The following is a 12,885-nucleotide window of genomic DNA, read 5'->3' on the forward strand; positions in this document are numbered from 1 at the left end:
TGCATGTAGACAGAATACTGTATACATAATAAATAAATAAATGTTTTAAAAAAAAAATAAAAAAAATAAAAAAAAAATAAAAAAAAAAAAGAAGGTGCAACATTTCTGTAGCTGGTACCCAAAAAACGGTCTCATAGTAGCACTATCAGCATCATGATGTCATATCAACCAGGTGGAGTTGTGGGGCCCCATCTTCTTCCTGGAAGCTTCAAAAATTTTTGCAGAAAAATCTACTGTCCATTGTGGAAAACTTAAACATTATTCATATAGACATATTCAGCGAAAGATATAATATAGACAAAATGGGCATGGAGAAAAGTAAAATATTTTCTTAAAATCTATTTCCTTTCTGTCCCATACCTGATGGCTCTTGACATGAGACAGAAATTCTGAATTTTTCTTTTAACAACATGCTTGGATTTAGAGAAGGATAGCAATTGTCCAATTCCAAAGCCAGCTCTTATTTTTAAGTAGGGATGTATATACATGCCCAAATAATCAAATTTTGCCATGCAGATAATACATCATCATGAGGCAGATTTCTCTTTTGTTTGTTGATTCTTTCTGAATAGTGATCTTTTTATCTTTAGGCATCTACATGTCTAAGGTCTCTGCACTCTTTGAAGATGAATATTTTCCTGCAAAGACAAGAACATAACCCTGCCCCAACTCTTATGAGGTTTTCTTATCACCTGTATGATTTGTTACCTCTGTGGATGAGCTGTCATTTCTCTTTCTCAAGAGGTTTCTCTTTTTCAAACTGAATCTTTATCAATTTTGATGGTATCCATAGCTTTTCTTCTCCTGTGATACTAGAATGAAACTCCTTCCCCAATGTAGCACATCTCCTGGTTTCCATTGTGAGGTCTGCACATCCTTGAAATATATTGACTGATTTAATTCATAAGTTTTTTCTATTATCCAATGTGTCTTTGCTGCTGTTGTCCTTTTCTCATTAGCATTAAGAAAATTCAAGGTTAATAAAGCATTATATAATCTATTTCTGGGGGCATTTTCCATCCCTTTCTGTTTGTTTAGCACATCCTTTATAGTTTGGTTTGATCTTTCTATAACTGCCTGCCCCTGTAGGATTGTTTGGCATACCTGTAATATGCTTTATATTATAATAAGCAAAAAACTGTTTCATTTTCTTAGACACATATGCTGAACCATTGTCTGTCTTTATTTGTGCAGGTATATATATATGATAGCTGTAACTTCTAATAAATGTGTGATTACTGAATCAACCTTTTCTGAGCTCAAGGCAGTTGCCCACTGAAAACCTGAATAGATGTCAATGGTGTGGTGTACATATTTTAATTTTACAAATTCTATAAAGTGGAATATATCCATCTGCCATATTTCATTCCTTTGAGTACCCTTTGGGTTACTCCCTGTTGGTAATGATGTTTGGTTATAGAAAGAGCAAGTAGAACATCTCTTTATAATCTCCTTAGCTTGTTATCATGTAATAGAAAACTCTTTCTTTAAACCTTTGCTATTGATATTTCTTATGAAATTCTGAGGCCTTCAGCACTCTTCTAATCAATAATTGATCAATTTCTGAATTACCTTGTGCTACAGGACCTGGCAGACCCGTATGGGATCGGATGTGTGTTATGTATATGGGACAAAGCCTATTCCTGATTATATCTTGAACATGTATGAATAATGAAGTCAATTCTATATCATCTAGTATAAATTCAGCAGTTTCAATATGCAAAACAACTCTTTCTGCATATTGTGAATCATTAACGATATTAGGAAATTCTTTAAAATCCCTTAGTACCATGAGAATATCATATAATTCTGCCTTTTGGACAGAATTATAAGGGTTTTTTTCCACCTTACTTAATCATTCTGATTTGTAACCTTCCTTCCCTGATTTATTTGCATCTGTATAAAATGTATGGGCTCCAGTTATTGGAGCATCACATACAATTCAGGGAAGAATCCAAGAAGTTTTCTTTATAAGGTTAGTTCCTTCACTTTTGGGATAATTGCTATTAATTTTCCCAAAAAAATTAGCACAAACTCTTTGCCAAAGTTCATTGTCTTCCCATATTTTTTTTATTTCATCAGCATAAAAGGAACTATAATCTCTGCTGGGTCTATACCTGCTAGTTGACAAAGTCTCAATTTTCCTTTTATAATTAATTCAGAGAATTTTCCACATAAGCTTTTAATTTTTTACTTAGTTTATGTGGTAAAAAGATCCATTCTAGGATAATATCTTCCCTTTGCATTAAAATTCCTGTAGGGAAAATTCTGGAAGGCAACATGACTAGAATATAATTAAGATTTGTATTCACTCTGTCTACATGTGCCTCCTGTAATTTTTCTTCAACAATCTATTCCTTTTCTGATTCAACTGCTAATTCTCTGGGACTATTTAAGTCTTTGTCACCATCTAATGTTTTGTTTAAATGAACTATTAGGTCAGGTGTTAGCCCAACAGCCGGTCATTGACTGGAAATATCTTCTAACAATCTTTGAAAGTCATTAAGAGTCTGTAATTGGTCTCTCCTAATTTGTGCCTTTTGTGTTCTAATTTTTTGTAAATCTATTTTGTAACCTAGGTAATTGACAGAATCTTCTCTTTATATTTTTTCAGGAGCAATTTGTAATCCCCATTTAGGCAAAACTTTTTTTTACTCCTTCAAACATTCTAAAGTATCTGCATTTGAGTCAGATAACAAAATGCCATCCATATAACAGTAAATTATAGATTTAGGAAATTGCTTGCGTATTATTTCCAGTGGCTGATTTACAAAGTTTTGGTACAGAGTGAGACTATTGAGCATTCCCTGTGGGAGGATGATCCTCTGGTATCTCCTAGTAGACTGAGAATTATTATAAGTAGGCACTGCGAAAGCAAATTTTTCTGGATCCTTTTCTTGTAAAGGTATAGTGAAGAAATAATCCTTTAAATCAATAACCATAAGAGGCCATCCTTTTAGTAACAGAGAAGGAAGAGAAATTCTAGACTGTAGAGGGCCCATAGGTTGGATAGCCTTGTTGACAACTCTTAGATCTGTCACCATTCTTCATTTTCCAGATTTATTTTTAGCAACAAATACAGGAGAATTCCAAGGGCTGGTTGATTCTTCAATATAGCGAGCATCTAATTGCTCCTGTACCAGCTGTTCTAAAGTTTGTCTTCTGTTGAAGGCTATTGTTTAATCCATATGGTTTTCTCAGTTAACCATTTTAAAGGCAAGGCTGTCAGTACCTCTGAAGGTTTGGTAGTTGCTTTGTGTTCTTGTACAGCCTAAATGGGTGGTGATCTTCATTTATAGTATCCTTTCCAGAAAAATGAGTTTTGGGGACTGCAGGAATGTTAACCTGGGTATTCCATTATTGCAATAGGTCATGGAACCATAACTTCACTGCAATATTAGCTGCATATGGCCTTAGCCTTCCTTACTGTCTTTCTGGCCCTATGCATTAAACCTACCTTGTGCTTTGTTTTACTTGAAAATAGGGTTCCAATTCCTTGGAATTAAATATCTGCCTCTTTAAGAGGCCAATCTGGATGCCAAGATTCTGGAGTAATTATAGTTATATCCATCCCTGTGTCTAATAATCCCTCAATTACAATGTCATTTATACATACTCTTAGCTTTGGTCTTTGATCATTTATAGAAGTCTGCCAAAATATATGTTTTCTATTTCTTACTGGAATTTTTGACTCATCCTTCAGGTCTATTTCATCATCCAGAACAGTATGGTTTTTTACAGTAGGCACTGGATTGTTTAATTTTCCTGATGAGGCATGTTCTCCATAGTAACTGGGAATGACTGGGCCTTGTTTGACATCAGGGCCTGTGAGAGACTCCCCTCCATGGAGTTTCCCAGTGGTATTGGGTTGCCTTGTCTGTCTCTTGTTGATCTACATTCATTAGTCCAATGTCAGCCTTTGCCACACCTCCTACATATACCAGAAGGCTGAGTCCTCCCATTCTTGCCATTCCTAGAGGAGACATTATTCCTAGTATTCCTTGTCTACAGTCCCTTCTTAGATGTCCTATTCTTCCACAATTAAAGCATTTGGAATTTTGGTGTCTCCTCAAACCATTGGAAATCACTTCTCCTACCCAAGCTTCTGTACTATAGTCAAATGTTTCAATATTCATTGTATGCAAGACCCATTCATCTATGGGTGTGTATCTAACCTTTAAAGGTCTAAGGATATTCTTACATTCTAAGTTGACATTTTTGAAAGCCAAGGATCCAATTAGTACATGTCTAGCTTCAGGGTCTGTCACTCCTAATTGTACAGCTTTAGTCAATCTTTGTAAGAAGTCAGTAAAGGGTTCTCTCTCTGTCCTTGTTTAACCCTAATATAGACCTAATCCTCTTTCCTGGTTCCTGAATCCTGTCCCATGCATTTAAAGCTTCTGTGCTACAGAGGGAGAAGGTGCATTCGTCATCGTGAGCCTGTTCCTGAGGATCAGAGTAATGACCCTCACCAAGAATTTGATCTTGGGAAATCTCAAATCCTTTTGCTTTCCCCTGTTGTTCTAAAATTTTTGCCTCTTCTCTCCAATAACACTTCCAAAGCAGCTGAGGTCCATTTTCTAGGACTGCTGAGATTAATTGAAGCCAATCATGTGAGGTGGCCTTAGTGCTTGAAGCCCATGTTTTCACCATTTCCGTGACAAATGGTGAATGTAGCCCATAAGAAACTATTTCTTGTTTTTATTTCTTTTAGCTCGCTTATACATATTGGTTCCCATGTATATTGTTTGACTACCTTAGGGTACTTTGTGCCAGATATTCTTTCTGAGGAAATTACCGGATATGTAGTTGAAACTGTAAGTCATCCAAGGGTCTGGCACATTCTGATGAGGTCCCCACATTCGGGTGCCAGATGATGGCAGAAGTCACAAAATAAACCCACACTAGTTCAGAATTATGAATAATAAAGAGTTATTTATTTAGGGGAGACTTACAGATCACTGTCCTTGATAACAGTCCTCTGTACAAACGGGGAACAGGAGCAGAGTCTAGCATCTGGAAGCGAGAGTCGGAAGCAAGAGAGCAAGTGCATGTTTTACAGCTGCATTTATAGTATAAGAGACCATGCCCAAGTGGACTGGTATCTTAAAGGCTATTGGCTGAAGGAGCAGAAGGGGCTCCCACAGTACATGAATACAGTTGAAAGGTTATGATGTTAGCTGCTTTTACTCACACTCACAGTTTTCTATTTTTATTAATGTATATTTTCCAGATTGCTACTAGATCTTTATAATTTCAGGAGTTCTGAAATGATATTTTAACTGATTTTGCAAACTTTCTCCTTGCCTTGGATTCTGAGGATCATGTTTGGAGCTCTGTGTCATTTTATTTTCACTGATGTCTCTCCTAGACAAATTCATGATTCTTGTCTTTAGCTATACTTTCAGTACCATCTTAAAGGGAAAGCCAAAGAAAACATAGACACATTAAAGCACTTCAAGGCAGTGATGGGTCCTGTTCTCCATATTCAAGAAAGGGAAAAGAGTACCTTTGTGAGGTGCTGCTAAGTGACTTATGAACCTTTTAACTTAACATTCGCCCTAACCTTAAAATATATACAACAACCAAAAAAAACCTTTGACCCCCCCATATCTTTCACACTGCCCCTGAATCCCTTCTGAATTATCTCACTGTCATATTTATGCTTTCCAGAAACCCCGTCCCCAGGTTCAACTCATAGCCTCTCTTACAGGTAAGTAACATTATAATTTCCTTTTTTGTGTGTGTGTTAGTTTTTGAGGCAGGGTCTCATGTAGCTCAGGCTGACCTCAAACTCACTATGTAACTTGAAATCCTAATCCTGCTGCCTCTGCCTCCCAAGTTCTGGGCTCACAGGCAAGCACAACATGCTTAGTGTCTTGTTTCCTTTTCTGGAGATGTGTTCACAGTGATTCTGCCAGCATGCCTAGAGTTCCTTGTCTGATGGCCTATCCTAGTGGCATTCATAATCCACAATTTATACAGTTTATGAGAAGATGGGGAACACTACGTATAATAGGCAGTCAAGTTATGTCTTCTCCATTGTAGGCAGGGTATTCTCTCTCTGATCTAAAGACTCACTCTTTTTTTGTTTTGTTTTGTTTTTGTTTTTCGAGACAGGGTTTCTCTGTAGCTTTGGAGCCTGTCCTGGAACTAGCTCTTGTAGACCAAGCTGGCCTCAAACTCACAGAGATCTGCCTGCCTCTGCCTCCCAAGTGCTGGGATTAAAGGTGTGTACTACCACCACCCCGCTTAAAGACTCACTCTTTATATACACGTCTACCTTGATCTTTCCTCTATTGAGTTTACCTTTGGTGGTGGTGATTGATTAGTTTTTGAGACAGTGTCTTGGTGTATAACCCTGGCTCTTCAGGAACTCACTATGTAGACCAGCCTGGACTTGAACTTGCTTCAATCCTTCTGCCTCTGTGGATTCCCACCACTGGGATTACAGTTGGGATGGTATAATTCTAGCTTTATTGATGTTATTATTTCCATTTCTTAGACCTTCATCTGCCTCCTCTGGACAGGGAGTTTCTTTTAGACCATTCCTCAGTGGAGACTCAGGCCACACAAGAGTCCTCACTCCCAACAATTCTGGTGAGTTAATGTTTTAAAGTTTCCTTTACAGTGAGAGGAAGGTTTGAATTTTGTCTGAATAGTACAAACCTGTCACCAGTCAAATCCTATTATGTGCAGATTGGCCTATAGGGTTAGGCTGGCTCCTTCCTCCATGACCCCCCTCAAACTATGGATGAAATTCAAGACCGGGGCCTTACTATGTGTCCTAATCACAAATTAGGTTTCTTAGGACAAGATCTTGTTGTGCAGGTCAGGTAGCCTTCAACCATCAGTGGGGTTCAGGTTTACTGAAAACTTGGTGATTGCCGTGCTTTTTACTACAGGCATATACCACTAGTTTTGGCTTTTTTCTACATCCCATGTTGTGGTGTGGTAAGAGGGCTCATCGGGTAGAGACTTTCTGCCAAGTCTGGTGACTTGAGTTTGATCTCTAGAACCCGCAGGTATGGAAATAGTATGATGGAAGGCAAGAAAACCAACTCCTCAGAGTTTGTCCTCTGACATCCACATGTGTGCCATGGCTCACGTGTATGTGTGTGCTGGTATGCATGCATGTGCATGCACACAAATAAATAATAAATGTAAAAAATTAAACTGGATTTTTTAATTGAACATGCTGGCAGTTCAGTTCCAAAGGTTTAAATGCAGTGTCTGTTTTTAAAGTACTGCTGTTACCAGCCCTGCTGTCTTTTCAGTCGCTCACCCACATTTTTATACTGCCTCCTTCCACTCTAGTTAAATTCAGCCTCAGACTGTTCTGTCCGCATGCCGCCATATATAGCCTTGTTGGCATGAGAAAGAAAATCGATGTGATGGCCCATTTCTCAAAGTGCTTAGCTGATTGTTTTCAGACAGGGTTTCTTTCATTAACCCGGGCTGGCCTGGAATTCCCATTGTAAGTGAGGCTAGTCTCTGAAGGGCTAGGATCACAGGATTGCAGGTATGTACTTTAAACACACACACACATACACATCTTCCCATATCATCCAGGCTGGCCTTAAACTTTCTATGGCCAGGTTGGTCTCAAAATCATCATTTTTCTTCCTCGACCTTACAGATATTGGGATTACAGGCATACACCACTGTGTCAAGCTACTTAATAGTCTCCCTTTCCAAATATTATTCTTTAAGCGCTCACTAGATATCGTGGCCCACAAGTAACATGACTGAGAAGCTGCACAAGTAAATTATCTGTCACAATTCTGTCCTGTCTTTTAGGTCAGAGGGAGAGAAGAGCCACACCAGAGAATCTTCCTGGTTTCCAACTTCCGGTCTTACAGGTGATGTCTGGCTAGCCAAACTTGTATGTGCATAGCACTCTTGAAGTTAGACCTTCACACTAAAGGCTGAGGGTGACGGAATATAACCAATGGCGAGTGATAAACAGGTGTTTCTCAGGATTCTCAGTTTTAATGTTCTCCCTTACTGACAGGTTAGTTTCCTGGTTTGGTGTTTTCTAAAATAAAGTCACATGGCAGTCACTAGTTTTGACAAAAAGTGTACTGACGTTTCTAGTAGTTCCACAACAAAATTTTTGCTTTGTCTTAGGTACTGAGTGCCTTATGCATTGTAGGTAAGTCCTCTCCCAGTCATCTGTGTCCCTAGACCTTTTCCATTTTAAGTCAAATCTTAGTGAGTTGCCCAGGCCTGCACACTTAGCCCTGGCAATGAAAATTCCTTTCAATGGAATGGGCAAACAAGGAAGAGCATTTATTTCTTGAGGTAAATTTATAGGACCAATCCTAAATCAAACAAAAGGGAAAGGGTGTGGTGTAAGTTTGTAAGGAGATCTAATAAGTAAAAAATTTAATCTTGCTTTTTAATTCCTCTTTTGTGTCTTGGGTTTTGAGAATTTTTTTGAGGCTATTTTCACTGAAAGTTTCTCATGAACCAAGGAATAGTTCCTGAATACTAAGATTAGAATGTATTTATTTCCATAATTCTAGACACCCTTTTAAAAAACTTTTAAAGATTTATTTATTTTATGTATATGAGTACTCTATCTGCATGTATGTCTTTATGCCAGAAGAAAACATCAAATCCCATGACAGATGGTTGTGAGCCACCATGTGGTTGCTGGGAACTGAACTTGGGACCTCAGGAAGAGCAGCCAGTACTCTTAATCACTGAGCCATATCTCCAGTCCCCCTCACACACACACAATATGCTCTTTATTTTACCATCAAGAAATCAAAATTTAAGTAGGGCCTAGTGGCAAAAGCTGTATCTCAGCTACTCAGAAATGAAGTCAGGGAAGATCACAAGCTCAAAGCCAGCCTGTGCTATAGTATTAGTTTCAGGCCTTAGTAAAACCCTGTCTAAAAAAAGAATATTAGCCAGGTACTTAAAATCGTAGGATTTCAGGTGAAATAAGAGGATCATAAGTTTGAGACCATCTTGAGTTGTACAGCTGGAAACCTTATCTTACATAAAAAACAGACCAACTATGGATTTAGGTCAATGATAAGTGTGCTTGCCTAGCACATACAAGGCCCTAAAACAATATCCCTGAAATAAGAGAATAAAAAGAAATTAAGGTCTAATAATGAAACCAGTTCCTTTGTATGTAAATTAAATGTTTTTTAAGTTAAAAAAAAAAAGTCTAGGGCTGTAGCTCAGTTGATAGAGTGCATGCCCAACATAGAAAAAACCCTGGGTTCAATTGCTTGCACTTCATGAAACTAGGTGCATGCACACAGGAGATGGACTAGAAGTTCAAAGGCCCCTTTTTCTATGGAGAGAAGAGAAGACAGGAAGAGAAAATTTTTTGTTGTTGTTGCTGCTGTTGTTTTTTTTTTCTTTTCTTTTCTTTAAAGATATTAGGAGCCCAGCATAGTGACAACACACCTGTGATCTCAGCATTTGGGAGGTAGAAGTAGGAAGGTTAGAAGCTCAAGGCCAGACTAAGATATCTAAAACTGTCTCAAAACCACCAACAACAACAAAAAACAAACAAACAAAAAAACCCTGGGTTTTGAGCTGTAAGAAGCAACTCTGAAAAAACAGCATCCCTCTCATAGAACCTTATAAACAGAGATTTAACCTATAAGTAAATACAAAAGATGTGTAAATATGTGACCCCAAGTTGAATCTTATTAAAAACACGTTATAACTGGGTATAGTGGTACACACCTGTAATTCCAGCACTTAAGAGGTCAAGGCAGGAGGATCAAGAGTTCGAGATCATACTAGGCTGCATAATAGACTTGGAGGGTAGCCTGAGCTATATTAAACCCTATCTCAAAAACAAAACAAAACAAAATAAAAACTCTACATCTGTGAGATACTTAAGGAATCTTACTCTGTTGATACTATTAAAGAATTTTTTCTGGGATAGGGTCTCATTTGTAGCCCTGGCTGGTCTAGAACTCACTGTATAGACCAGGGTGACCTCAAACTCAGAGATCTGCCTGCTTCTGCCCCTGAGTACTGAAATTAAAGGTATGCAACACTATGCCCCAAACTACTAAAAAACTTTTAAACACCAAGGAGTATTTTAGTTCTGATGATTCTGTTTACATACATACAAGCAAATACATAAACATATGTATGTAAACATAAAAAATGTATGGATAGGAAGTGTGATAGTCTGAAAGAAAATGACCCCCCAAAAGGGAGTGGAACTATTAGGTGTGGCCTTGTTGGAGAAGTACGTCACTGTGGGATGGGCTTTGAGGTGTTTTTTGTTGTTGTTGTTCAAGCTCCCCTCAGTGACGCTTGACTTCCTATTCCCTGCGAGCCAAAATGTAGCCAGCACATCTGCATGCATGCTGCCATGCTCCCTACCATGATGATAATGGTCTGAACTGTGAGCAAGCCATCCCAATTAAATGCTTTCCTTATAAGAGTTGCAGTGGTTATGGTATCTCTTCACAGCAATAAAACCCGTAACTAAAACAAGTTAGTAGAAGGGACTTGGATATTGCTGTGATAGGCCTGACCATGTGTTTGTTTGGAGGAATTTAGACTGGTAATTTGAGTTATGAAAGCAGTGGAATGCTTTAAGTACTGCTTAATGGGCTATACTAGTACAGCATGGAAGACAAGGTAGTAATAGTTATTTGAACTGTCTGGAGATCGTTCAAGAGGTTTCAGATGAAAAAAATTTTAGTGTGTATAATGATCTGTTCCTTTAAGAGACAAGCTATGCCCACTCCTTCCTCTGAGGCAGGCAGATCTTCTTTCCTGCTTGCAGCCTGAGTCTCTTTTTTTTCTGTCTCCCTCTTGAAGAGGCAGCTTCTGCCTCTTTCCACTTCTCCCCTTCTCCCCCCCCCCTGCCTCTCTTTTTTTCTTCCCTTCTCCTTTCCCCCTTTATAGCCCACTAAATAAATCACTAAATGATTATCCAACCTCACTCTGCATGGCATGCCTATCCATGTCTGTCTCTCGTCCTCTACCATGTGTCTCCCTGCCCGGGACCCAGCCGCCTTCAGAGCCCTGCAGCATAGTCTTGTGGCGTGCCCGTCTGTCTCTCGTGGTGAGTGCTGTGGCCACCCGGGGAACTGTGCCATCCCTGCCTGGGCCTGGCTGCTCTTGAGACCCGCTGTTCGTTGCCTGCTGCCACATGGTCCACTGCAGCTCGGGAACCTGCAGTGTTTTTTCCACTGCAGCTGCCAGGGATCCCACAGCGTTTTTAATTAATCCATTACAGTATGTTGCTTAGAGATCATTCTTGTGATATTTAAGTGAAGAAGTGGCTGCCAGGTGCCCTTGTCTGAAGAGTCTGCCTGAGGCTAAAGTGAAGAGTTGTGGATTAACTCCATTGGAAGAGATCTCAAAATGGCCTAGTATATACTCTGTTGTGTGAATGTTAGTGATAATTCTAATGAAGAATTATAATGAAAAGAAGCAAGCTGAGCAGGGTAAATTTTGAGGAGAAAAAGAGTACCAGGAAGTGGAATGGAGCTAAATCCTACATTCAAGGAGATAAATGGATTAAGAAATGGAATAAAAGGAATGGTGACCTCAGGCAAGATCCCACCCAGCTAAGTTTCCAACTTCTGGAAAGAAACTAAAAAGCTTAAGAGCTGTGTGTGGTGGGGGCACACCTTTAATCCTAGCACTGGAAAGGCAGAGGCTGGCAAATCTGAGGCCAGCCTGGTCTACAGAGCAAGTTTCAGGACAGCCAAGCGTAGGCAGTGAAAGACAAAAAGCTGGTGAAGATGTAATAGAACAAGTGGGCCATGTTCCAGCCTCAATAAGTAGCAGAGTGTTAAGGATAGAAGAAAGGAGTTATGAAATAAAGCCGATGTTGGGTGTCCCTGAATGGAAGCCTAATAGAGAGGCCATTGAGTGAAGCTATGAAATTGAAGCCTGGATTGCCTTGGAGAACTCAAGTTGTTAGAGATGCCAGAGTCTTGGGATACCTGCCAAGGAGAGTTACTAACAGGGAATGAAATAAACCCAAGAAAAAAGTGTGTTAAAGTCAACAAAGCTGAAAGGAGTTGGATATCTGAAGAGCATTTTGACATCAGACATGGAGCTGCAGAGTTTAGAGTTTACTCAGCTGGTTTGGTCTAGTATTTCTCACTATGCTCCCTTTTCTGCATTGTGGAAGCATGTGATATTTTTTATTATGATTTTTTTTATGATTTTTGCTTGCGGCAGGGCGGGCTGGTTGCTGGTCCCGCCATGCAGCGAGCGGGTGCAGGCGGCGGGTAAAAGGAAGGCACATGGGCAGACACATCGTACAGAATAGAATTGGATATTTATTACTTAGAAGAGAGAGTGTGGGGAAAGGAGAAGAGGACAGAGAGAGAGAAAGGGAAGAGAGAAAGAGAAAGGAGAGAAACAGAAGGGAGCGGAAGAAGAGACACGTGTGCGGGCCAGGAGGAACGGTGGGGGTTCAAGATGGGGGGGAGAGGAGGGGCCACCGGGAGTGGGCATGACTTGCCTCTTAAAGAGACAAAAACTATAACATTCCCAGCTCTTTATTATAATAAAAAGCAGGAGATTAGATACCGCAGTTTGACGAAATTGGAGCAGCGGATTCTCAAAACTGCTTCTGGCTTATTTGTGGGTGTTGTCTTTGGGGGAAACCTGAGAAGGCTGGGTGCTGGCCACATCCTGGCATAGCTGGTCTCTTTGTTCCCAACTGGTATCTGTGGCATGGAAATGTCTGGTGTCTCTTATCCTGTTTAAGGTATTGGCAGAACAAAGAACAAAGTTAAATTAAGGAAAAAAAAATTTTAGGACCAGGGAATTGAGGGGGATGTATCTGACCTGTTTAAGGTGGATTTTTTAAATTCGGCTCCCTGGAACTCATAAGAACTCCTTGGGTTTGTGAAAATAGAAGTTTTAGAC

General features: G+C 39.5%; 1 protein-coding gene across 2 annotated transcripts in view; it reads left to right on the top strand.

Annotated features, from left to right (window-relative positions):
* Positions 1 to 12,885, top strand: part of Rnf212b (ring finger protein 212B) — a 53,532-nt gene that overhangs the window by 36,285 nt on the left and 4,362 nt on the right. For both annotated transcript variants that reach the window (XM_048444782.3, XM_048444793.3), the window contains 3 exons: positions 5,674 to 5,713; positions 6,506 to 6,600; positions 7,801 to 7,862. In XM_048444782.3, the coding sequence (XP_048300739.1) occupies positions 5,674 to 5,713; positions 6,506 to 6,600; positions 7,801 to 7,862 (197 nt within the window). The remainder of the gene's footprint in view (positions 1 to 5,673; positions 5,714 to 6,505; positions 6,601 to 7,800; positions 7,863 to 12,885) is intronic.

This window comes from Myodes glareolus, chromosome 12, assembly GCF_982192425.1.
Source record: "Myodes glareolus chromosome 12, mMyoGla1.1, whole genome shotgun sequence".
In the NCBI taxonomy this organism is placed as follows: domain Eukaryota; kingdom Metazoa; phylum Chordata; class Mammalia; order Rodentia; family Cricetidae; genus Myodes; species Myodes glareolus.